Source organism: Xyrauchen texanus, chromosome 3 (assembly GCF_025860055.1).
Source record: "Xyrauchen texanus isolate HMW12.3.18 chromosome 3, RBS_HiC_50CHRs, whole genome shotgun sequence".
Taxonomy (NCBI): domain Eukaryota; kingdom Metazoa; phylum Chordata; class Actinopteri; order Cypriniformes; family Catostomidae; genus Xyrauchen; species Xyrauchen texanus.
Genome location: NC_068278.1, coordinates 42,328,513 through 42,353,017, shown reverse-complemented (window position 1 = coordinate 42,353,017; position 24,505 = coordinate 42,328,513). Strand labels below are relative to the sequence as shown.

General features: G+C 37.0%; 3 protein-coding genes across 5 annotated transcripts; 2 read left to right on the top strand and 1 right to left on the bottom strand.

Annotated features, from left to right (window-relative positions):
• Positions 1 to 873: 873 nt before the first annotated feature.
• On the top strand, positions 874 to 12,962 carry drc1 (dynein regulatory complex subunit 1 homolog (Chlamydomonas)). 2 transcript variants are annotated; one of them, XM_052109930.1, is made up of 16 exons: positions 874 to 1,088; positions 3,899 to 3,983; positions 4,355 to 4,467; positions 4,938 to 5,112; positions 5,203 to 5,340; positions 5,780 to 5,866; positions 5,988 to 6,110; positions 6,269 to 6,408; positions 7,144 to 7,278; positions 9,572 to 9,926; positions 10,556 to 10,645; positions 10,736 to 10,831; positions 10,943 to 11,058; positions 11,157 to 11,306; positions 12,196 to 12,299; positions 12,383 to 12,962. In XM_052109930.1, exons 1-16 carry the CDS (start codon positions 958 to 960, stop codon positions 12,391 to 12,393), a joined length of 2,049 nt encoding a protein of 682 aa, XP_051965890.1. In that variant the 5' UTR covers positions 874 to 957; the 3' UTR covers positions 12,394 to 12,962. The 2 variants fall into 2 exon arrangements, with proteins under 2 accessions (XP_051965890.1, XP_051965883.1); XM_052109923.1 differs by having other exon boundaries at positions 12,196 to 12,962.
• Positions 12,963 to 13,097: 135 nt separating this feature from the next.
• ccdc117 (coiled-coil domain containing 117) lies at positions 13,098 to 17,521 on the bottom strand. Of its 2 annotated transcripts, none has more exons than XM_052109942.1 (6): positions 17,375 to 17,521; positions 16,565 to 16,774; positions 16,398 to 16,448; positions 15,564 to 15,839; positions 14,415 to 14,558; positions 13,098 to 14,235 (listed from the first exon to the last, which is right to left on the bottom strand). In XM_052109942.1, the coding sequence occupies exons 2-6, from the start codon at positions 16,705 to 16,707 to the stop codon at positions 13,977 to 13,979; spliced, it is 873 nt and encodes a 290-aa protein (XP_051965902.1). In that variant the 5' UTR covers positions 16,708 to 16,774; positions 17,375 to 17,521; the 3' UTR covers positions 13,098 to 13,976. The 2 variants fall into 2 exon arrangements, with proteins under 2 accessions (XP_051965902.1, XP_051965904.1); XM_052109944.1 differs by having other exon boundaries at positions 16,694 to 16,774.
• Positions 17,522 to 17,659: 138 nt separating this feature from the next.
• On the top strand, positions 17,660 to 22,835 carry tcn2 (transcobalamin II). Its single transcript, XM_052109938.1, has 10 exons — positions 17,660 to 17,869; positions 18,117 to 18,186; positions 18,956 to 19,151; positions 19,510 to 19,679; positions 19,835 to 19,987; positions 20,387 to 20,559; positions 20,673 to 20,847; positions 22,009 to 22,189; positions 22,329 to 22,447; positions 22,579 to 22,835. Exons 2-10 carry the CDS (start codon positions 18,126 to 18,128, stop codon positions 22,638 to 22,640), a joined length of 1,290 nt encoding a protein of 429 aa, XP_051965898.1. The 5' UTR covers positions 17,660 to 17,869; positions 18,117 to 18,125; the 3' UTR covers positions 22,641 to 22,835.
• The last annotated feature ends 1,670 nt before the right edge of the window (positions 22,836 to 24,505 follow it).

Here is a 24,505-nt window from a genome sequence, read left to right as displayed (position 1 = left end):
CCCTGCTCAGTTTAGAATAAAAGAGCTTTTATAAGGTAACTGATATGACTGAACTCTTCATCTCACATGAATGGTAATGATTTTATACATATGTTTCAAAATAACAATGAATTTATTTAGAAGTAAAACTTTTTAAATGAGGAAAAAAAATTACTGAGTGCACCTTTACGGCATTGCTGTTATATGGTACATTATGAATTCTGGACCAGCAATTATTTTGTTTTTGTTTTCTACACTGCTAATGCACTATATTTATTTGATTGTTTTGTTGTGCAGGAGGACATTAACCCTTGTGCGACCTTAGGGACATTTTTGTCTTTTTCATTTGTTTTTATATATAATTTTGTCTTTGTTAATGCCAGTGGAATAAATTTTGGGGGAATTTTGATATTTCATCATCAGTTCCTATAATACACGGTGTACACAACATCGATACACTCAGGACCTTAAGAACAAAAAAGTGTGTGTAAAATAAGTGGCATTATGTAAACAAACTGGCATTTCAAGTGTTAAAATCCTGAAAATGAATGAATATTTGAGAGTTATGATTAGGACTGATGATTAGAACTGATATTGATTAAAAAAATTACTCCTCGATAGTGGAAAATAATATTCTATATAATATTATTATGGCAGTTTTTTTGACGCGAACATTAGTGTCCTCTAAGGACCTCTGACTATTTTATTGACGCACAATGGTTAAATGCAGCTCGCTTCAGCAAAATTTGTAAATGAAAATCTTAACAAAACAAAAAAGAAAACGGTTAACCAGCACACTTCAACGAACAAACCAAAGCGTTCTTCGTGGATCATGTGATCGGCCAACATGCTCGGCCACTCGCGCTGTATCATAGCAACGCAAATGTCAACACTTTGTCTATTCATAGCACTTTGTCTCTATCACCGTCTGTTTGAGTTATATTTATTTTACTACTGTGCTCATTAACGTAATTCAAAATGGACCAAAACGCGCATTTTGCAGGCGATGAGGCAGACTATCCTGGACCATCAGTTGAGTGTGCAAGCCAAAAGGAGAGAATTAAAGCCCGTCGCCTTCGCATAACCGCACGAAATGAGGCTAAAAAACGGTACATCTGTATTAGATAATTAACTCACTAGCTTGTTGCATTTACTATCTCGTCTTAATCAGGATTTATTTTTAAAAGTGCAATGAAATAAATATGGGAGATAATGAAAGAGTTGTCACACTTTTTAATATACCTTTTTTCACAGACTGAGATGACGCGTTTCCTCCTTATTTAGCAGCGTAAATCTAACATTTTTTTTAGCTGCTATATATTTTTTTTATATTTAGTGTAAATCTATAAAATTAAGCTTTGTGTTATATTACCCTGTAATTAGTAAAAAATTAATTACCACAGCTGCGTGGGGGTTTCTATTACTGCTGCTGAGAGAGTGACAGTAAATTTGGCATCTTCTCCCATCTGACTGTCTTTATCCACCGCACTCTGTTTCTTTCCTCTTCTGGAAAGTCATTCAAATGTAATAATGGATTTTTTCTGCCATAGCCTACCAAAAGCTTATATTCAAGAAAATTTAAACAATTATGAAACACAAAACAAAAATTTAAAAGTTAAAAGTCAAACCATTGTTTTAATAATATATATTATTATTATTATTATTATTATTATTATTTATTTATTTATTTATTTATTTATTTTTTAACATAAAACACGTTATTTTACTTACCACAGTAAAAAATGTGATAAACATGTGGTTCTGTTGTGTTCGCTTTAATTGTCAAAGGAATAGGTCACCCGAAAATGAAAATTCTGTCATCATTTACATCCCAGGTGTGTATGATTGTCTTCTGCTGAACACAAACAAAGTTGTTTTGAAGAATATTTCAACTCTGTAGTTCCATACAATTTAGGTGAATGGTGGTCAGAACCTTGAAGGTCTAAAAAGCACATAAAGGTAGCATAAATGTAATCCATACAACTCTTGGATGGATTAACAATGGTTAAATCCTTATCTTCAGAAACGATATGAAAGGTGTGGGTGAGAATAATCTATATTAAATCCTTTTTTAATATAAATTCTCCTCCCTGCCCGATATGCATGAAGAATGTGAATGACCAAAAACAAAAGAAGAATAATGTGAAAGAAAATATGGAGATTTACAGTAAAAATTACTTAAATATTTACAGTGCATCCAGAAAATATTCACAGCGCTTCACTTTTTCCACATTTTGTTATGTTACAGCCTTATTCCAAAATTGATTAAATTCATTATTTTCCACAATTCTTCAAACAATACCCCATAATGACAACTTGAAATAAGTTTGTTTGAAATCTTTGCAAATTTATTGAAAAAAGAAAAGAAAAAAAGAAAAACAAAAATCACATGTGCATATTCACAGCCTTTGCTCAATATTGTGTTGAAGCACCTTTGGCACCAATTACAGCCTCAAGTCTTTGAGTATGATGCTACAAGCTTGTCTCACCTATTTTTGGCCAGTTTCTCCCATTCTTCTTCGCAGGACCTCTCAAGCTCCATCAGGTTGGATGGAGAGTGTCAGTGAACAGCCATTTTCTTGATCTCTCCAGAGATGTTCATTTGGGTTCAAGTCTGGGCTCTGGCTGGGCCACTCAATGACATTCACAGAGTTGTCCCGTAGCCACTCCTTTGTTATCTTGGCTGTGTGCTTAGGTTAATCTTCCAACAGGACAACGACCCTTCACCCCAATCTGAGGTCCTGACTAGTCTCCCAGTTCCTGCTGCTGAAAAACATCCCCACAGCATGATGCTGCCTCCACCATGCTTCACAGTAGGGATGGTATTGGCCAGGTGATGAGCGGTTCCTGGTTTCCTCCAGACATGACGCTTGCCATTCAGGCCAAAGAGTTCAATCTTTCTTTCATCAGACAAGAGCATTTTGTTTCTCATGGTCTGTGAGTCCTTCAAACTCCAGGCAGGCTGTCATGTGCCTTTTATGGAGGAGTGGCTTCCATCTGGCCACTCTACCATACAGGCCTGATTGGTGGAGTGCTGCAGAGATGGTTGTTCTTCTGGAAGGTTCTCCTCGCTCCATAGAGAAACGCTGGAGCTCTATCAGAGTGACCATCGGGTTCTTGGTCACCTCCCTGACTAAGGCCCTTCTCCCCTGATCACTCAGTGTGGCCAGGTGGCCAGCTCTAGGAAGAGTCCTGGTGGTTCCAAACTTCTTCCATTTATAGATGATGGAGGCCACTGTGCTCATTGGGACCTTCAATGCTGCAGACATTTTTCTGTACCCTTCCCCAGATCTGTGCCTCGATACAATCTGGTCTCGGCGGTCTACAGACAATTCCTTGGACTTCATGGCTTGGTTTGTGCTCTGACATGCACTGTTAACTGTGGGACCTTATATAGACAGTTGTGTGCCTTTCCAAATAATGTCCAATTGTAGAAACATCTCAAGGATGATCAGTGGAAACACCTGACCATTTTTTATTTTTAATAAATTTGCAAAGATTTCAAACAAACTTCTATCGCATTGTCATTATGGGGTATTGTTTGTAGAATTTTGAGGAAAATAATGAATTTAATTTTCCGGATGCACTGTATGAGTTCCACACCGACATCTCTCATATAGCTTCTGAAGACATAGATTCAACGACTAGAGTCATATGGATTACATTTATGTTGCCTTTATGTGCTTTCAGGTTCTGGCTACCATTCACTTGCATTGTATAGAAGCTGAGATATTCTTCCAAAAATGTTGTTTGTGTTCAGCAGAAGAAATAAAGTAATTTTTGGGTGAACTAATCATTTACCTTCACCCAGTAGCTACAACAAAAATATTATAATATTGTAATTTTAGTTTGAAGGATATAATTCTAAGTGTTTTGAACAAGCTGCTTGAAAAATGTTTCCAATGTTGTGTTGTTGCAGACAAGAGTTTGGAGATTCCTCAGGAAAGGGGGATGTTAAAGAAGAAGCACGAAAAAGTCAGAAGGAAGTGGAACAAAGTGAGAGGGTCAGTCTATTGCATTTATGTGGATAATTCAGACATATAAGTCCTTATTTTCTAGACTTTAAGATGTGCTTCTTTCACAGAATGAGCTAATTTTAACATTACAAAGAATATCTTGACATAAAAAACAATACATGTCATGATGGATTTCCCACCTAAATAAATGTGTTACATGATTTATAGCACATGCTGTTAGACAGGTAATCTTGAAAACAACAAGTACATTGCATTGGCTTTGCAACAAATGTGATAAGTGAGGATAATCATATGCTAATTTAACAACAATCTTTTTGTCCACAATGCTCATATTATCGGTCTGACTCTGCCTAAAGGTTGAATGAAATTCAGAGCACAGTTCTATGCTATTTTTGCAGATTCTGGATAAATTAAAAAGTGATGGCCTAGAGTTGGTGACCAACATTCAGGTTGCTGCAGACGCCAGAGTGTCAAACACGAGAACAGAGCAAGCGGAGGGATTTCGACTGAGGTATACACATGCACACACAAATAAACAATGGTCTGCTTTATAAAAAAAAAAAAAATTAAGTTACCAATTCCATTGAATAAATTCTCATTTATTTATTTTTTAAGTGTTCAATAACAGGGTGGTTACTGAGATTAAGCGAGTAGTATTCAGCTGGTCATGTGATCCTAACATGGCAGCCCCCATGAGGAGACCCTCTCTGTTTAGAATAAAATGTCTTCATTTTATGTGAGAGGTCATGATTTTACACACAGGTTTTAAAATTACAATTAATTTTTAAAGGAGTAAAACTTTTTAATGAGGAAAAAAATTACTATGTGTACCTTTAAATTTGTGTAGGCTTATGTTTCATGAATAATGCCCAATATGTTCAAATTAGTAACTGCCAAAAACCTTTGAAATTGACCATTGTATATACACTATGAATCCTTTTCTTCACCCTTGTCCTCCTTCTCTTGATATATCCTGTGAAGGAGAGAAAAGGTGGAGAATGAGGCCAAGTCCAGCCAGGAGAAGTTTGAGGAGATAAATCGCAAATGGACAGATGCCAAAATTCCACAAGATCAGCGAGATGTTCTGAACAGCCAGCAACAGCTCTGCGACCAGCTCATAGAGGACAAGCATAAACTGATCAATGAGCTGCAGCAGGTACACACACACTAATTCAATCTGCAACACATACATGCAAAAACATATGGACTCTAAGCAAAGAGTAACTCAGAGTGTGTATATCAATAGGAGCTGAAAGCAGGTGATGATCACTATGTGAAAGACCTGAAAAGGCAGGCGAAGGACATAGACATGCTGGTTGAGAGGATGGAGGAACAGATCTCAAGCCTAAAGAAATCATTCAGAGAGAAGCTGCACCAAATTGAGGTGTTGTACTGCCCCCTGCAGTCTGGAGGCTATTCTTACAAATCAATTAACCCTTTATAATGTTCTTCTGATATGTTTGTTTTACAGGGGTTTTAAGTCACTAGGGTACTGTTTTCACATGTAAGTGGTACATTTTTAAGACTCTTAATACAAAACTCCAAAGTGATCCCACTTATAGTCTTAAAAACCTGCTACTCATAAGAGTTGTAAATGTTTCCTTTCATACAACTATTGTATGTGTGGAAAAACATAACTTTGTGATTTTGCGTAATATACAATACAATGTAAAATATGCTGAAACGTCTGTTTTGTGATTAGTACTAAGATGTTTGAACATTTGCTACTCTACCTGTGAAAATAGTACCAAAGCAATTCAAAAACACGGTTTCTTTTGGAATGTGAATAAATAATCTTCTTTTCTGTGGACGTTAAACTGTAGAACACATTTGGTGATGAGAGGAGAGATTTGTTAACCAATAATAGAAAAAAATGGGAGCATCAGATGAAAGAACGTCGTGATAAAGAGGTACAGGTTCAGATTCAAACACAAATTAAAATTATACTGATTCGAGTGAGAACACATTTGATTGAAATTGCTTTAACCAAAATTAGACAACAGATCATCTTGCATTTGTATTTGTCTGCAGCTGAAGAACATGGTGGAGGGTTTAAGTCTAATGGAGGAGCATGTGGACTTTTTGCAGAGGCTGAGGGTACAGACAGCTGAAGAATACAATGTAGACAAAATCAGACTGGATACAGAAGTACAGGTGAATTTGATATGGACATATGACATGTAAGAATAACTCTGGGACCCTATATACTCCCTTTATAAAATTGTTCACACTGTTTATATACTGGAGACAGTGACGCTTTAGGTGAAGGTAAGCATAAAACTCATGTGCAACTCTTTTTTGTGTGTTTGTAGAATTTAAGAAAGAAGGTCCAGGAGACGAAGTTTACCTGCCATCTGAATCAAGAGAAACTTGAAAACAAATACAGAGTGCTTAAGAAACGCGAGGAAGAGAATGTCATCTTAAAATCCCAATTAAAGAGGAAAATCATTAGGTATTGTCAGTTTTACAGTTGTCTTAGGATGAGAACCTAATCTAAACCCCTTTATTAACTGCCTACTATCATACACATTCACTCACAGAATAAATTAACCATGGCTGACTGTGAGTAGTGCATTTCTACAATGGCATTAATTACTAAAATCTATTGCTTCTGCATGATGCTGTATCCACACTGCTAGGTGTCAGTATAATTCCAAGATGACTACCAAATAGGCCAGTGCTAAATAAACAGCTAAATTAATTGTGCACCTTTAAAATTAGTTCCTTAGTCTACAGTAGGTCGACAAAATTAGCACAGCAAATGGCAATACCAGTTACAGAAAGCAAAAGCTACATTTGTTTGAACAAATATCTGCATTCACACTAACTGTGTTTCACTCAAAAATTAGAATTCGGTCATCATTTACTCACCCTCTTTTTGTTTCAAACCCGTATATCTCACTTTCTTCTATAGAAGGAGAGATTAGGCAGAATGTTAGCCTCAGTCACCATTCAGTTTTATTGCTACTTTCTTCCATACAATGAAAGTGAATGGCACCTGAGGCAGACATTCTACCTAACATCTCCTTTTGTGTTCCAGAGAAGAAAGAAATTAATAGGGGTTTGGAACAATAAGGGGGAGAGTAAATTATGACAGAATTTATATTGTTGGGTGAACTGTCCCTTTAATGATTAACAGTCATGAACCTTATCTTTAGAACTATGTGTTAAATTGTACCTTTTTCAGAATGCAGGATATTTTGAACAATCTGAAGTCTAAATGCGCAGAACAGGATAAGCAGTCAAAAGTGGAGAGCCAATCACTGAGGAATGACAAAGCACGCCTCAAACAACAGTACAAAGACATGCAGAGAAAAGCAAGGTGAGCAAACATACTCACATCATGACATAAGGAAGACATTCCAAGAGTCCTTAGACATACATTATGTGTGTGGGTCATGTTTTGGCATCGCTGATAGGATGATAAAACCTGAAATCACCTACATTGTGGGAACAAGCCAAGTAATGTCTTAAAGGAATAATACACTGAAAAATTATTATTGTGTCATCAGTTACTCAATACTGTTTGCTCAATATGATAGCAGTCAATTGTGACTCACTTCAAAGCTTAAAAAAGCACCCAAAAGTCTCATAAAAGTAGTCTATAAATTGTGCATTGGGTTGTCAACTTTCTACCAGCCAAAAACTAGACATTCCAGCTTGGTGTGAATGGCCCCCAATACAGTTAAAATAGTGGTGGCATCCATACATTTTGATGGGTATGACTGTGAGGGATAGACATACAGTCTCTTCATTGGGTTGTACAGTTGTTTAACATTTTTTTTTTATCATTCTGCAGACAAAAAAAAACATATTTTCAAAAAAATTCAGTCAACAAAAAAACTCCAGGAAACATGAGTTGTGGAAAATTGGATGTGATTTAGGAGCTTTTTTGGTAGCTTTATAATGAACCCCAAAGATGGCACTACTGTGAATAAGGTCGATCAATGACCAGGAAGAACCCCGTTTTTGTCAATCTTCATTTTTATTAAACTACTAAAAGAATGAAGCTGCAATCAATGAAGACAATACATTTCCATCAAGCATTTTGTTCCCCATAATTAAACGTTAGCCTTTTCCATTTTTTGAGCTCAACAAATGGCTTTCCATTTAAAATGTGGCTTATAAGTTTGTAGACAGCATATGACTTAAAAAACGTGCACTGATTGTAACTGATCTTTCCCCTGGCCACTTCTGTCAAGCATGGCGTTAGGTAGCAACAGCCGATATCTCAGACAACTCTGCGAAATGCGAAAGCTGTTTGTTTCAGGTCCATTTCTCTTGGTTGGTGAACATTCTCAGCAGTATGAAATATGGGACAAATGGCGTCCCATATGGATTTCATACAGAACACAAATTGTTTCCCTTAAATACGGAACAATTTCATATTATATGGGATGGTTGGCAACCCTGCTTGTGCATCTTATTCCCAGTCTTCTGTAGGCATACGATGACTTTGTATGATGAACATTTTATTATGATAATTATGATACCCCAGTTTCAGAGATGGGAGGAGATGTAAACTTTCAACATGGTTGAGGAGAGTACGGTTTCTGTAGTGAATGACAGGTTTTATTCATTTTTTTTAAATAGGCCTACAGCTATTTGTTAGAACTTGCTGTTTCGGTCATATACATTTATGCATATCAGCAATCATTTGATACATGTTCTAAGTTTTTAGACTATGTAAATAACTTCCTGATGATAATTAATTTTGATCAAGTACAAGCTAAAGTAATATGCAATATGGGGTGACTGGTGTCACAATAAAACACGAGTGAACCTGGCGTCGTCCATGTTTCCTGTTCTTTCCAACAACAAAGCACTTGAATGCGACATACTCGTAATTACCACTTCAGAATTGGGAAGAAGGAAAATTCTGATAGCACATGAATGCAGCATAATAGCAGCACCCACTCCCCTTCCTAAACAACAAAGGCCATAGTCCTTGGCACTCCCTTGTTTCACATGTGCTCCAAACACAATCTGTCCATCTTGTTCCTCTCCCTCTAGTTGTTGCTGTCTTCTACACAAATTTCCCACCTTTGCTACTATGTGACATACCATTTAGTTTTAAGTACAATTTTAACTCTCACCTCCTCATTCTAGTACAAAATTACATTGAATAAATAAATAAGAATGATAGTTCAAATAAAAATCTATAATGCAATTAATAGGTTGGATGAAACATAATATTTGCACATTAAAACAGTCAAGATTTCCTTAAATAGCTAAAATGAACGCTTATACATTAGGCACACGCTTCCCTAATGGTTGCGCTCACATGCTAAAAAAAGGAAATCTACAATGGCAAACCCCATATAAATACTGAAGGGTGTGTAAAACAAGAAATAAACCCTTTCAACATGTTAAAATCCTGAGATGGGAGATTGACCCAAAGGCTCACCGTCACAAAAGCACAAATCAAATATGGTGACATATCAGTAACATCAAACCTGATTCTTGCATGTCTCTCGGCCAAACATCATGACACAAGAACCAATTAGGTTTGATGTTATTGTCACCATATTTTAAAATAAAAACAATAGATGTCAATGGAAAGTCCCGGCATGATAGAGAAACAAACATGTGTGTGTCTTTTTGTGTGTGGACAGACACTTTGCAATGCTCGATGCTCAGAGGTTTGAAAAGTTATGGTTGATGAATGAAGCTGAGGTAAAGGCCCTGGCCCACAGGGCACTGGACATAGACCGAATGATTCACGAGCAACAGCTGGGTCTGGCATGGGTGTGTCCTCCACTCCCCTTCATGGAGGTTTCTGGACCTATAGTAAGTAAACAGCAGGCCCTCAGTTCAGCCAGACTAGTTGCTGCAGAAGCCCTGAAAGAAGAGCAGCAGGGGGAGACAAGTGGAAACTTAGTGGAGGGAGCCGAGTGTCTGCAGAACACTGTTGGCCGAGTAGATAGAAGAACAGTAAAGAAAATTCTGGAGCTGCTGTGTGACGAGGCGGTGAGTGTGTGTTTGCATATGTGAATCTATAGTGACCGCAAACATATTTGGACAATTTTGGACACTTAAAGAGATGAAAGAAAATTCTGTCATCATGTACTACCCTGATGTTGTTCCAGATCCATAGGACTTTCTTCCTTCAGTGGAACACAAAAGGAGATGTCAGGCAGAATGTCAGCCTCTGTCCCCATTCACTTTGTATGAAAAAATACATTTGGAATAAAATTGTATGGTGACCGAGGCTAACAATTTTCTTACCATCTTCTGCATTACACATATGAAAGTCATATGGATTTGGAACAATATAAAGGTGAGTAAATGATGACAGAATTTTCATTTTTGGGTGAACTATCCCTTCATTGTGCTTAAAAGTGTCTGAAACCCATTGCATTTTATATAAAGTAGAATCAAACAAATAATGCCACATGTCTTTTCTCAGTCAACTTGATTTTTCAGAGCAATTCTTTCAATAACTTTCAACCAACTAGTGTCAAAGTGATTTTTAGTGGAATGCGGATGTAAGAAGTCAGTTCCATTCAAGTTCACACAGGTGTCACAGCAGAACTACAAATATTGTGAACTCTTTATCTTATTATCTCTCTCTCTCTCTCTCTCTCTCTCTCTCTCAGGGGTTTCTTGTAGAGAGTAAACTGCTGAAGCTGTTGTCACATCTAGAAAAGAATGAGCAGTCTCTAATGAAGCTGGATGCCATTTTCTCAGTAAGTAAAACTACACAAAGAATGCACTGAACTAAAAAAAAAAGACTGGTGTCCTAGTACTGGTGTCTCTTCTTTCTTGTATAAACACAGGCAATGGGGATTGACAGTGAAGAGGATGTGTATACAATGACAGAGTTTTTTATGAAGTACAGACAGCAAAGCAGAGAACAAAAGGAACAGAGGGAGGTAAGAGTCAGCAGTTTTCCCATCACCTGAGTTCAACTTCTCACTGTAGCCGCTGTCATCAGTGCCACTATGGAAGTGAAAATAAATACACTGTGCATTTCTTTTTCTCAGGAAGGTGAGGCAGACTACGAGCTGGGAGAATCAGTGGAAGAGCCATCTGATTTAATTGATCCTAATGACCTTCTAGTGGCTCTGAAAGATTTTACCTCTCAATACTGCAAATCCTGGTCAGTGCACCAGGATTTTGTTTACTTAAAACACCCAAAACATTGTTGCCAGACATTTATCATAAATCTGCTCCGTTTGTGTTGGAATGTGAATCTAGTGAGGTTCAGGATCAGCAGAGCAGTGTTTTGGGGTTGGACATGAGAGATTCCTCTGAGGATGCAGCATACTGGGAAAGTATGGCTAATGTCATCCCAGAGTCCAAACTCACACTCTGGAGTGCTCTAGAAACAGCTCTCAACAAGTATCAGTAAGTGTACATTTTTATAGTCAAATCATTATAGAATAATACAAATCTTTATTTTGACTTAAAGGACTGTTCACGGTTCTATACCAGTTAAGATCTATGGACAGCATTTGGGGCATAATGTTGATAACAATAGAAAATAATGTTGACTTGTCCCTCAGTTTTTTGAAGAAAAAAAAAATAAAATAAAATATTGTTATTACAATAACACAATTAGATCTGAAGTGTGACTTACAATACAAATTTGAAGATTGTATTTTGTTGAAGCACCTACATAAATTATTCAGTAATAGACTGTTTATCATTTGAGATATTAAGTTGCCTAAAACCTTCTTTTGAAGTTGGGACCACTTTTCTAGGGCCATCTTGCAAAGGTGGCACATAAGCTGCATCTAAAATAGAATTTAGGTGTATTTACACAGACTGTTTAATGCTGCTCAGAGCAGGCATAAATGCATTTGCTATGATATTAATGTTTAAAATATAAAATTATGAATATAGAAATATGAAATGGATGAGAAAGTATTTTTCAGTGAAGTATTCACAGAATTTTAAGCAGGCAAAGAGCAGCCTTAACTCAGCTGTATAAAGACGTCTTAGGTGGATAAACTTCTGGTTATGCCTTACTAACATAATTCATAACTGCCTTATGCCTACACGTGTAATGTTTAATGTCTTGTAGCCATGCATTTAAAATGGTGTGTATTTTAATGCTTATTGCCTGGCCCTCTGTACTTCCCTTGTTGTAAGTGACCAAATGTAACCACAATATTTTTCTTTAAAACAGATGGAAATTTTTTTTTGTGATTTTCATTATGTGCTGTCGATAGAGCATAATGTGCACTGAACCCTACTTGCATCCTTTTCGTGAGTAATTATGTTTTTTCCTCAGTACGGAACTAACTGAAAGGGCTGTGGTACTAGTGGAAACACAGAATATAAAACAACAGAATACTGAGCTCAGGCAGTTACTCCATCAATACACAACTTCTAAAGGTGAGTGCACATGTGTATTGCATGACCCTAAGGCTCAGTATGGTTGTTAATTTTAAATCATCTAACTTTATGTCCCCTGTTAGGTCAGAGCTGAGCTGGAGAGCCCGCCCCACTAGGATGAAGCAGTTCCTTAAAGGGATTGTTCACCCAAAAATGAAATTCTCTCATTTACTCACCCTCATGCCATCCCAGATGGGTATTACTTTTTTCCTCTGCTGAAAACAAATGAAACATATCTCAGCTCTGTAGGTCTTCACAATGCAAGTGAATGCTTTTTGGACCTTCCAAGTTCCAGCCACCACTCACTTGCATTGTTAGACCTACAAATTGGAGATATATTTCTAAAAATCTTTGTTTGCGTTCAGCAGAACAAAGTCATATACATCAGGGATGGCATGTGGGTGAGTAAATGATGAGAGAATTTTAATATTTGGGTGAACTATCCCATTAATTAAGGGCTGTAAAAGACTTGCCCTGTGGATGAGTTCAGTCTGGATGCATATTCATGCCAATTTGTTACATTGGTATACATTCATAAAATTCAATTTTTAGCTACAGCAGGATTGATAAACTCTTTCATTTGTTGTGTTGCATGTCATAACTCGCATCTTAAAGTGTTAACACCTTTCTCTGTTACATCTGGCATTCAGCACTTGCACATTTACACAACTTCACCCTTCTTTTTTTTCAATACTAGATGAGTTATTAAAGCTACTTAAGTTATCCAACCAAGAGCAGTGGGTGATTTTCTCTTTTCCTTGTGAATATTGTTATTTATTACTCCCAATAATTACTAATTTTGTTTGGCATAATGTGACATTTTTCCCAATCCTAATATGAGTTTGACATCCCTTGTGTAGAAGGTAAAAATATGCAGACAGCTAAAATGAAATATTAAACTGGTTATAAAGAATAGGGCAGTTGTTATATTATGCCCAGTTCAAGACCACATAATGCTCTTTTCCCACTCAGTTAAATAAAGAAGCACAATGTTAGGGGACAAGAACTTGTTAAAATAAAAAAATGTTACGCTGGCATTCAATCCATGAAATTCATCAACATGAACAGATATTCACTAAAGATTATTTTTCCAATTTTCATAACTACAGAACCTTTAAAAACAACAAGGGCAAAATAAAAGGATTCACAGGTTTTGAACAGTGACAACCTGTCTGCTCACAAAGCATTACATGTAAATAATATGGCAGTTTGTAACAAATCAAGCACTATGAATCAATAATATCACTAAAATAATACAACTGTATAAAGACAGTTTATAAAGTTTTCTTGCAAGATTAACCAGTAATGATTTCAAATAGGAGTAGTGCTATGTACTATGATGTATGTTGAGTGACTGCACATTTGATCAATGTATCATGGGAAAAAAAAAAAAAACAATAATAAAAAATAAAAACAAAATCACAGATTATGTTCATATATGATACTTCTCATTTTTACAAGGGCAAGTATGGTCCCAGCTCTTAAATAGCCAAAGTGCAGGTTAAAAAACATGGCACAAATAAATTTCATCTGATACTTGCGCAAAACTTAATGCACTCCAACCCTTGTGGTTATTCCTCATTTTCACAGATACTGGGATGCAGAGGTGGTCTCAATTAGTTCAAAGCTTATTCCATATACAGGATACAAAGAGTCAGATACTCCAAAGATTTCCCTCTATATCTCCATTTCTTCTTCTCCAGAGTTGAGAACCACAGGGCTGCTGAACAGGGGGCTGAAAGCTTGCTCATTGGTTGCTGTGAACTGCACCTGGGATGTGGGGGTGAAGGGGCTGCTGATAGATGGTATAGGAGAGGCAGTCTGTCTGATAACTGACAGCTGCTTACGCTGCTGTCTTTGTAGAGAGCCTTTCAGCCTCTGGGTGAGGGGGTCCTCTGGAGGGCGCCATACCACCAGTTCCATACAAGAGCGGCTCCTGGAAATAAAGGAAGAAGAGTGTTCCAAGCGCTGGATTCCTTTAGAATGAGCTCAGTACTGTTGGTAGAAGCTGACTCACAACTGCTGTGACATTGGTCTTATTTAAGATGTTTTACATTCATTGTGGAATGGATGTCACAGTGTAATTGTAGAAAAAGATTAGTAAAATATACTAACATAGACTGTGCTACTGTGTGGGGTAGAATGTCACCAATCCCATGCTGTAAACCCTCCCTTAGGCTGTCGGACATCACCAGAACTGGCCTGCGTAGAGCTGGTTCCAAATCCAGCTCCTCATCGCTGTCATCTTCTAAAGTTATCCTGACACATACATACACACACACAAACCTCAGTATCACAAGGCACCCTATAAAATCTACTATTCTATCATATAGCAATCTATCATTACATACATGCAGAAATCCATTTGGTTGTGTGAACAAAATAACAGCATACACAGTGATTCTACAGCATTGTGCTTGGTAATTACATATATTCTGGTTTAGGGTAAGGTATTGATACAGATTTCACATTTCGATTTTATTCCAATTCACAAGCTCTTGATTCGATTTCAATTCAATATGGGTATTTTTCAGTTATAATGTCCCATTTACTTACATATGGAAGAAATTCTCTCAGCTAATGCTGTTAATTATACAGGGGACCTTCTAACTAGGTAAATTATGAAAATATCCATTTTACTCGCATTTAATTAGCTTTTCTTCATTTTGGCATTTTTTTTTTTTTTTTTTTAATGAACAAATCCATATATTCAACCAATGTACCATTTACAAGTATTTACATTGATTTGTTGAACCTAGCTAAAACCGGTACTGTCACTTTAACAAATCGGCATTTCTGTAAAGAGCATCTCCATGAGCGCATATTAACAAAAGAGACTGAAAAGACTTTCTTATCTGTGCTATGCCTGATTAGAATTAAATGTTTATTTTTTTCCCAACAACTGACAGTAAAAAACAGAAAGGGTATTAAAGAGACATTATTCAATGACAAATCTGTTGCGTGGATGTCGTTTTTGGAAATGCTTTTCAAGGAACAACTCTTTACTCTAAACACATGAAAGAATCTTGCTGGATACTCCAATACTCCACCATTATACTACACAATCACAAAATTTGGTTGCAAATGTGAGTGATTTCCCCTCCTTGTAGGAGAGGGTTGCGCATAGAGTAAAAGATCGATCTTGGGATTTAAGAATCGATATAGAGATCGCTCAAATGAAGATCGTGAAGCATTGGTAAATCTATATATTTTTACCATGTATACAGTTTAAAATTAAGTTAAATGGCATCTAGTCATCCTCACCTCTTTTCTATCTCCTGCAGTCTCCTCTGAGCTGCCACTACCTCCATGCCTGACCCCTCTGTGTGAACTATGGGTAGTGGAGAGGAAGAGGCAGTGAAGGTCAGACCCATCTCCTCTGTCCTTGATTCAGTCTGCAACTGACCCAGGCTGGTATCAGATGAGAGTGAAGGGGTGGTAGAGTCCACAGACCATTCGTGGCTTACTTTCTGAATTGGATACTCAGCTATTTCAACTCCTTCCTCTCCCATCAGCTTTCGTCTTTTGGGACTACAGCTTCTAAGGGGAAAAAGGACATGCAAAATTCACTGTAGCATAGTGCTAATCAGTATAAAAGGTATTTGCGCATATCATTTTTTTTTTCTTACCATGGCTTCATATGTGACATCCGATATCTGACATCCGTTATTTAGAATCAGTATCTGTATTATGATTTTAGTTTTACTGTTTTGAATCTTTCGTTTTCAATTCAGGTGTTCCACAATATGAAGTAGCTATTTCTGCACTGATTCCAGACTTATAATTCGTATCTTCTGGTTTGAGTCCATTAAGTTACAAATAAAAAGAGAAAATAAACAAATGTGATGAAGTAACTTTCACTTGTAAAGTACTGCATTCACTGGATTATATTCTAAAACAACAACATGGCTTTATGTAAACCATGTTTCATTGAATTTCCAACAAATATAATGATTTTGTACTGTTACCATGATATAAATATTGATATTGTGATATACAAATCACTCGTATTGTGATATACGATTTTGGTTTTACTGCCCACCCCTACAGCATGATGAAGGCAAATCCATCATCTGTTCCATCTGTAAATGTACTCACCCATCGTTTGTCCTTCTCCTCAGCTTCCTCATGCATCTTCTCTCCCAGCTTCTAAGTTTAGAAATCAAGACGGAACCATTTGTCAGTTTAAGGTATGATCATCTACAAAGCAATTGCGCTCATTTGGTTGCATAAACATGGACTACACAATAGCAAATGGCACTCACGCATTTGGCATAGATCCAATTGTCAGATGATGGGAATCTCTGTTTGGCCCATTAATTATGCCCAAATCAGGGTTACTAAATTGTGCATGAGGGGAGTACATGATTAACTCCAGTTCGCTGCTTCCTGACCTGTGGCTCTGCATCTTCCAGCCAAAGATGACCTGAAGACATCAGTGTCTGCAGTGCAGCAGTGTGGGTGGAAGAAACGACCTAGAAAACAGAACCATGTCAGAATATTCAGAATTGTCAGAATAGGTTCTGCAGCAATTCTATATAATACTGTAAATGCTCATCTTCAATAAAGTATTAATTTAAAGGAACAAAAGGAAATGGGGAACAAAGAAAAAACCCAAAGCTTATACCTTCTAAACCTTTTTGTAACTGCTTAATTTGTTTTCTTTTTTTTTGTTGTTGTCTGCATGCTCACTGACTCAGTAATACTGGACAAATATACCATTAACCTAATATTAATGGATAGGGTTTTAAACGGGACAAACTACCATTTGCTAATGAAAACTGAAGGTAATTACTATGTTTAACGAGCTAACTGTTCACTAACCTAATAAATCTCCCACCGTAGGCCATGCCACTTAAACGCAAGTCTATTACGCTCTGGACAATTCAACACTTATCTCTGCTTTACTAGCAAAAACCTTAAATAATTAACAACTGTGACATTTGGTTTGCATCATGGGTAGTAATAAGTTGAATTGTTCGCGGACTGCAGCATAAAACATCCTCTGGTCACACCCCCTTAAAACATAAAAACAACACTTCGTCAGTTCTTCCATTATGAAGACAATCACTTACCTCTCACGCGTTCGCAAAAACTAAAAAAGAAGCTTTTAAACAATTGTGTTACAATTGTCTCAAGAGTCTAACGTCTAGTTGACGTGAGAAGTTGTGTGAGCTTAAATTTTACGACGCGTTTTGGAACAGCGTCTTAGTGAAGGCTCGTGGGACTTGTAGTTCAAAGCCTTTGTAGTTCTTTAACCGGAAGTGGGCTACAATAACAATAAACAAACTCACGTCTCGTTTAGGAGGAGGGAGTGTATAAATTATTCTGCCGAACGCATTAAAAATTTTAGAAAAGAAAACAATCGTTGAAGGTAAAAAAGGACGGCAATATGTTACAAAAATACAAACTCTGTTAATGATTAACAAATCAGTTGACTGACCGCGGGTTGAAACCCCGCCTCTGCTTTTAGTGTCATATAATGTGATGGTAAAAAAAAGAGTTGTTAATTTTTATCTGGATTCAGCTCGCCACTTCCTTTGTTGTCCCTCCTAACTTGGCGTTTAAAGGTAAGAATCTCCTCGAATAAGCATGCCCAACTTTTAATTAATAACATTCAGAATGCCTCAACATTAAACTGTACCATAGCAGACAGAAGTTAACTGCAAACAAACAAAAGATAATAATTTCATATGAACGTGATGATTTATTTTTGGAAATTAATGTCAGTTTGAGTTTGTCCTTGGTGTGTTTTGTTATTTCCATGATAATGCATTTTAATTTAGCACCAGTTTTGTGTATTGTTTACAATCTCAGATCAGACTAATGATGGTTACTTTCATCATTGTGAGTGCTCTGCTGGCACTGGCTGCTGGAAAACCTTGTGGTAAGACTTTATAAGACTTATGATTTAGTTAGTAAACTTTTTTGTGTTTTGATCAAGGATATTTTGACGCTTTTATTGCTAGTGGAATGGGGTAATGACAGAAATCCCATCATTGCACAATACCCTTATCCTATTTCAATGGCAATACTATTTCATTGGTAGCCTATCAGTTGTATGTTTTCTGTTCATGTTGCCGCACAGTTTTGCTGATTTTGATAAGAATGCTCTCCATTCTGTTGAGTAAAAGTTGGTAAAAGTTACTTTGTAAAAACTTTTAATATTGACAAAAAGTGACAATACCAGCTGGAATCCACAATTATTCCCTATATCTAATCATGAACTATGCTATGCTACACAATAGACTGCCCCTCATCCCTGATTGGGTTATTTCCTTTTTTTCTTGTCAGCAGAATTCTGCTCACAATATTCTTGGAATCTTTCACTCTGTTCTTTGCCCTCTTTTTTTTGTTGACCATGACAGTTCTGAGAGTGATTTTTATGGGATGCAATGGTGGGAAATGTCATTGTATCCTATACTGCTGAGACAGCAGTCCACATAAACCAACTATGCAGTGCCACTGATTTAAATTACCAACACTGATGAAAAGTTTATTATATAGCTAAATTTCTAAATGTCATTTGACTAAACAGTTTTTTGTCAAACTTTGTTTAAGAATCAGTAATTGTGCTTTTTGTGTGTGTGTGTGTGTGTGTGTGTGTGCACGCTCATTCAAGTTCTTACTCTTAGTTTTTCTGTGTCATCCTTCAGCATCGGATCATGAGAATCTCCTCCTGTCCCTCAATAAGCAGCTGCTGCGCTCTGTGTATCAAACCACAGATAACCAAGATAACCTCCCCAATCCCAGTGTGCACATTGCCCTGCGTCTCTCAAAACACCATAACCTAGCTAAAGAGAGTGAACATCTCAAACGCCTCAAGGCAGAGTTTCATGATGATATTGAGAAGTATGCACATATTTCACTTTGCGCCAGTATTATCATTTTAGACTTTCATTTTGAAGCGAGTATGATGGTGTAGTGGTTGAGGCTCAGGGCTGATAACAAGAAACCCTGCTGGTTCAAGCTTCACAAGGAGCGAGCCTTGAGCTATCAAAATTGTCTGTGAGCTAGATATTTAACCCCAGGTTGCTCCAGGGGGATTTTCCTTGTAACAAATTTTATGCCCTTATTCTTTGACAACATCACGTGAAGGTCATGGACATAAATTCCACCATCTGTGGTTGTTGTGTGTTGATAAATAAAGATTCTGTTCTACTGTAATCTATTTCTATGTTTATGTTCTGTTCTATATATCTGTCTATAGATCTCTCAGCAACAATGAGATGGTGGTTGGCCGTCTTGCTCTGTACATCTTGGCTTTGAAGTCTTCCTGCCATGAACTGGGCAGCCTATATCTCACTCGCAATGAAATACGGGAGCCTCTCCTCATTCACCTCAAGAGAGAGATGGAGGAGGAGAAACAGAATATTGAATGTGAGAGCAATTTCTTTGGTATATAATGCTGTCAAACTGTGTTACCTATATGCAGATGGCCCAGCAGTGGAAAAAGGGTGTCAAATGGTGTAAGATTTAACCAGACTTTTTAAATATGAGTCTAATTTTAATATAAATACTATTCTTTTCTGCAGTCAGTCACCGCCCAAAGACCAGCTACTACCAGTACTCTCTGGGCATTCTGGCTTTGTGTGTGAGTGGTATAAGAGTCAACACGCATGTCAGCCACAAGCTCATCCATGCCGTGGTACACAAACAGATAAAACATGGAGAGTCTTCATGTGTGGGTGAGTTGACATTTACTTTTTAAAATTGTATATATATATATATATATATATATATATATATATATATATATATATATATATAAAATTGCATTTAATTAATCAGAGCTTTGGCCTAGCAGTCAGCGCTCCTATTTTGGCACATCAGGTTTGATGTGGGTGAAGTTTCTTCCTCTTCTCCTATCATTTACGTCCTCTCTATACTATTAATATAAATACACGTACTGATTACCTTTTTAAAGAGATTATAATCATTGGATATCACTTCAAGAAAAAAACTGAAAATGACAACAGGCTGGCAAGGCACTGATACATCATTTTAGGTGGATATAGGGAAATATGTCCTGAGGTTTCTAACCACACTGAACATTTGTAATGTGACTTCCCATATCACCCCTGCAGACTCGCATGCAATGGCAGGCATGGCCCTCCAGTGTCTGAAAGATGAGGGAACAGCTGTTAAAGATGCTGCAGAACTGAACAGAGCTCTTGCCACCATTAAGCAGAAGCTTCTTGACTCTAAGAGAAATGATGGCCACATAGGCAATGAGTTCAGCACTGGACTGGCAGTGCAGGTAAGAAAGACCTGTTAGTCAGACACATGAATGAAGTTAAATAATAGTTGTTAAATAAACCAGTCTTATTTCAAATACAGAAATAGAGTTTCTCGTGTCTTTCTGTCTTGCAGGCCTTGTTGGCTATGGGCAGTCAGATTGAGGAATGTGGAACTGCTATGGAGGCTTTAAGGACAGATGGCAGGAAAGGAACATACCACAACCCGATGGCCATCTCCCAGATACTGCCTGCTCTACAGCAACACTCTTACCTCCATCTGAAGAACAAAGAATGTCGCAGTGAGGATGGTATGTTCAACAAATAAGCAAATTCAATAAAGTATTGTAGGGGATTTTACAGTTAAGACCCAAGGACCAGATATGATGAATGAAGACCAGGATTCAGATATGCAATCAATTGAAGAAGATATTACTGAAGAATAGTTTGCAGTTTCATCAACAGAAGTCAGCTTCACACTCACAAGGAGTTTGTAGGCTGCTCCCTATATATTCTCATTACAGCAGCAATTGTACTGTCACACAAGTCACTAAGCTACTTCATCATATCTGGTTGAATGATTCTGATTGGTTAAGACAGATAAACTTCGAAAATGTTCACATATGGGCTGTTTGCCAGAAGAATATCTCCATTGATTATCAGGACGTCAGTCAAATCCTGGTTTAGGCACAAAGTGACCCACTAAGGTCACCATTCTGAGATACTAGATGCCAGTTTGTCCCGTCAGATGGTCATCTCACCTCCCCTGCTTGCCAGTTGTTCACGTCAGGTCCTGTGACAAAAGAGTAGCAAAAACCCAATTTGGTCAAGCTCTAGCGCTAACCGTGAAACTTTCCCTAAGCATGCTGATTAGATATGCTTTCTCCCAGTAAGAGGGTCAGACAATATTCTCTTTATTCTCTAGTGATTGTCACATAGGCAACAGGCCTGAGTGACCACAGTGACTTAGGCTGTCAGGGTCAGCTAGAAGAGTAAATATAGATTTTAACAGGTGTTAGGTGCTTTTCTTATAAACACAAAGAGAGAGCATGTTTCAGACATGTGATTTTATAACTAGTAAATCTCATAAGCTTGAAGTCATTCTATATATATATATATATATATATATATATATATATATATATACATACATACATACATACATACATTTTAACTAATTGGTATGGTTTAAATTTCCTACTCAAATCAATTAATTATTTTGAGCATTAGGGTTTAAAGTGTATTTCAAATGATTTCTTCTATAAATGTTATTGTATACAAAATAATAAATGATATACTTAACGATACAGTAATCATAATATAAACAGAAAACTGTGTTGTTTTTAAGCTGGTTTATTGCAAAATGAGATTTCCTACTAAGTGTGTGTGTGTGTGTTTGTGTGTTTGTGTGTGTGTGTGTGTGTGTGTGTGTGTGTGTGTGTGTGTGTTTTCCCCATTTGCTTCCGGTTTAGACTCTCTTGCTATTGACGCTGCCTCTGTTTCAGAAGTTCTCCCAAATCAGGGGAAAGTGTCTGTACAGGTGGAGATTATTAAATCAAACAGTGCATCATCTGTGTTTTCCCTTCATGTACCCATGGGCTCCTCGCTATACGAAGCCCTTAAGCTTCTTCAAGACAAACAAAGTGGTTTCACGTGAGTTTGATTACCCATTACTTTTGCACTTGTTGTATTTTAAGTATATTGTCAAAAACAATATTACTGTCTAAATTAGAATACATTTTTCTGTGTTTTATTTTGTAAATGTACAACCCATATGCTCTTTGTGTCACAGCTTTAAAACAGAAGAAAGCTTGTGGGGACCTTTCCTTAGTGAGATAAATGAAGAAAAAGCACGTCAGACCGATCGAAGATACTGGCATGTCTCCTCAGATGGCACCGCTCTGACACAGGGTAAGAAAAGCACCCCTACACAATGCACATGTCTGTAAGAAAAGTAAAATGCATAAAAGGACAGATAAAGAAATGATGTGTCACAATTTATTAATTTTTTTTAATCTGCAATGCTATACTTGCCTCCTCAGGTATCCAAGACTATAAGATTGATTCAGCACAAACTTTCACTATTAAGAACACTGGGTACTGAGTTCTTTGATGGATGTTAGAGAAGAGATGAATGGCAGAAAACCCACTAGTTGATACGTGGATTCAGTTACCTTGTTTATGAATTTTACTGTCTTTGATTTTTTTTCTGATTGATTTTCTTTTTTAAAACAATTTGCTGTTTGATGGTTTCTGTATGTTTAATGTTTCTTGATTAATTAAAAAAAGATCACTTTAATTTAGTTTGTGTTGTGTTGTGCTTGGAGATTTGACATATCTTTTAAATATTACATATACAATATGTTTCTATGTGTTAGAGTGTACCTGCTACCATTGTAAATCAACAAATGTTTGGCTTTATTACCATGGAGATAAAATGTTTATTTCTAATATACCACACAGGGGCGTTGCTAGGATCTTGATACATTGGGGGCTTAGCCCAGTCTCCAACACCCACCCACCCACCCACGCCCGCCCACTCGCTTTTGGTAACTACTTCTTCTACTCATAGGCACATAATAATAATATAAATGGGGGGTCTGGGGGACCTCCCCCAGGAAATGTTGGCCATTAAACACTTCATTTCCTGCATTCAGGTGCATTTTTTTAGCATTTTAAATGATAGGTAAAAGATAGAATGCTTTATTTGTAGAACTGTAACAGCTATTCACAGAAACACAAATAAATAATACATGAATATTAAATAATATTTAAAAAATGAATATAAAACTATATATATAATGTGTATATAGATATTTATATTTCTATATTTATCTATATCTGTTTATCTATCTATCTATACACACACACACACACACACACACATAAATCACTCCAACAGTCTGCTTGTATAAGTCTGGAAAAGGAACTATAGACAGTGCAGGTCCAGTAAAGAGGGCATTCAACAGACAGTAAACACAGGCACTCTGTATAGGTTTGTAAAGAGAACTATATACATTTAAATAACATAGCTATAAACATAAATAATAGGGAAGAGGGGCACTGTATCCAGATAGATGAGCATTTAGATGAGATAAATGTAATTTAAAAAAAAAAGTCTAAACTCCCCTCAAATTAAAAATTCCCCGATAAGAATAACCTAAGGGGGGATTCGCCCCTCTGAATGAAATTCAGGCCCTGCATCTGAGGTAGACTGACCACGAGCTATGTGTTTGTGAAACGAAAGTTTTTGCTTCTGTAGAAGCTATAGTTCTGTATGAAATCAACATTGTTACAAGAAAAACATGTTTTTATCATAGACTGTAAAAAATTGGTTTTTATCCGAGCAATCTTATGGAGAAAAACTACACTACTACCCACAGTCCTAAGCTTAACAGCGACGCCTCTGATTGGTCCAACTCGCTGTTACCATAGAAACGTTTACCGTACCCGCGAACGGCTATAGCGATAACATTAACTAGCTATCTGACTAACGTTACAAAAGGGAGCTTGTTGTCACAAACTTTCAGTGGTTTAAATGCCAGAGAATGCATATAATTACATCCAGTTATTTATCTGATAATGTATCCTGAATTTTACTTGTAACATTGGATAATGGGAAAAGGTAGAGGTGACTTGTTGAGTCAGTGACATGAATCTAATTATCTATTAATCTAACCAAATTAACCTCAAAAACATGAAGTTTAGTACTGTTTTCCGAGCTCACTCACTTTGGGATTGTAGCCGAGGCCGTTTGCTGGCCTCAGGAGGTGGAGGACTGCCGTCTTGACGGCGCTTAAAAAATTGCCGGATATCCATTTTTACATTAGACGTTTGGGCTAGTGAGTGACGGATGAATCTTGATGCAGTCTGCTGCTTCCTGCTGATTGGTCAACAAGACAGCACGCTGTATATAGCTGGTAGTAGTCAATATCGATGCACGCGCATGGAGCGCATTATGAAAGACTT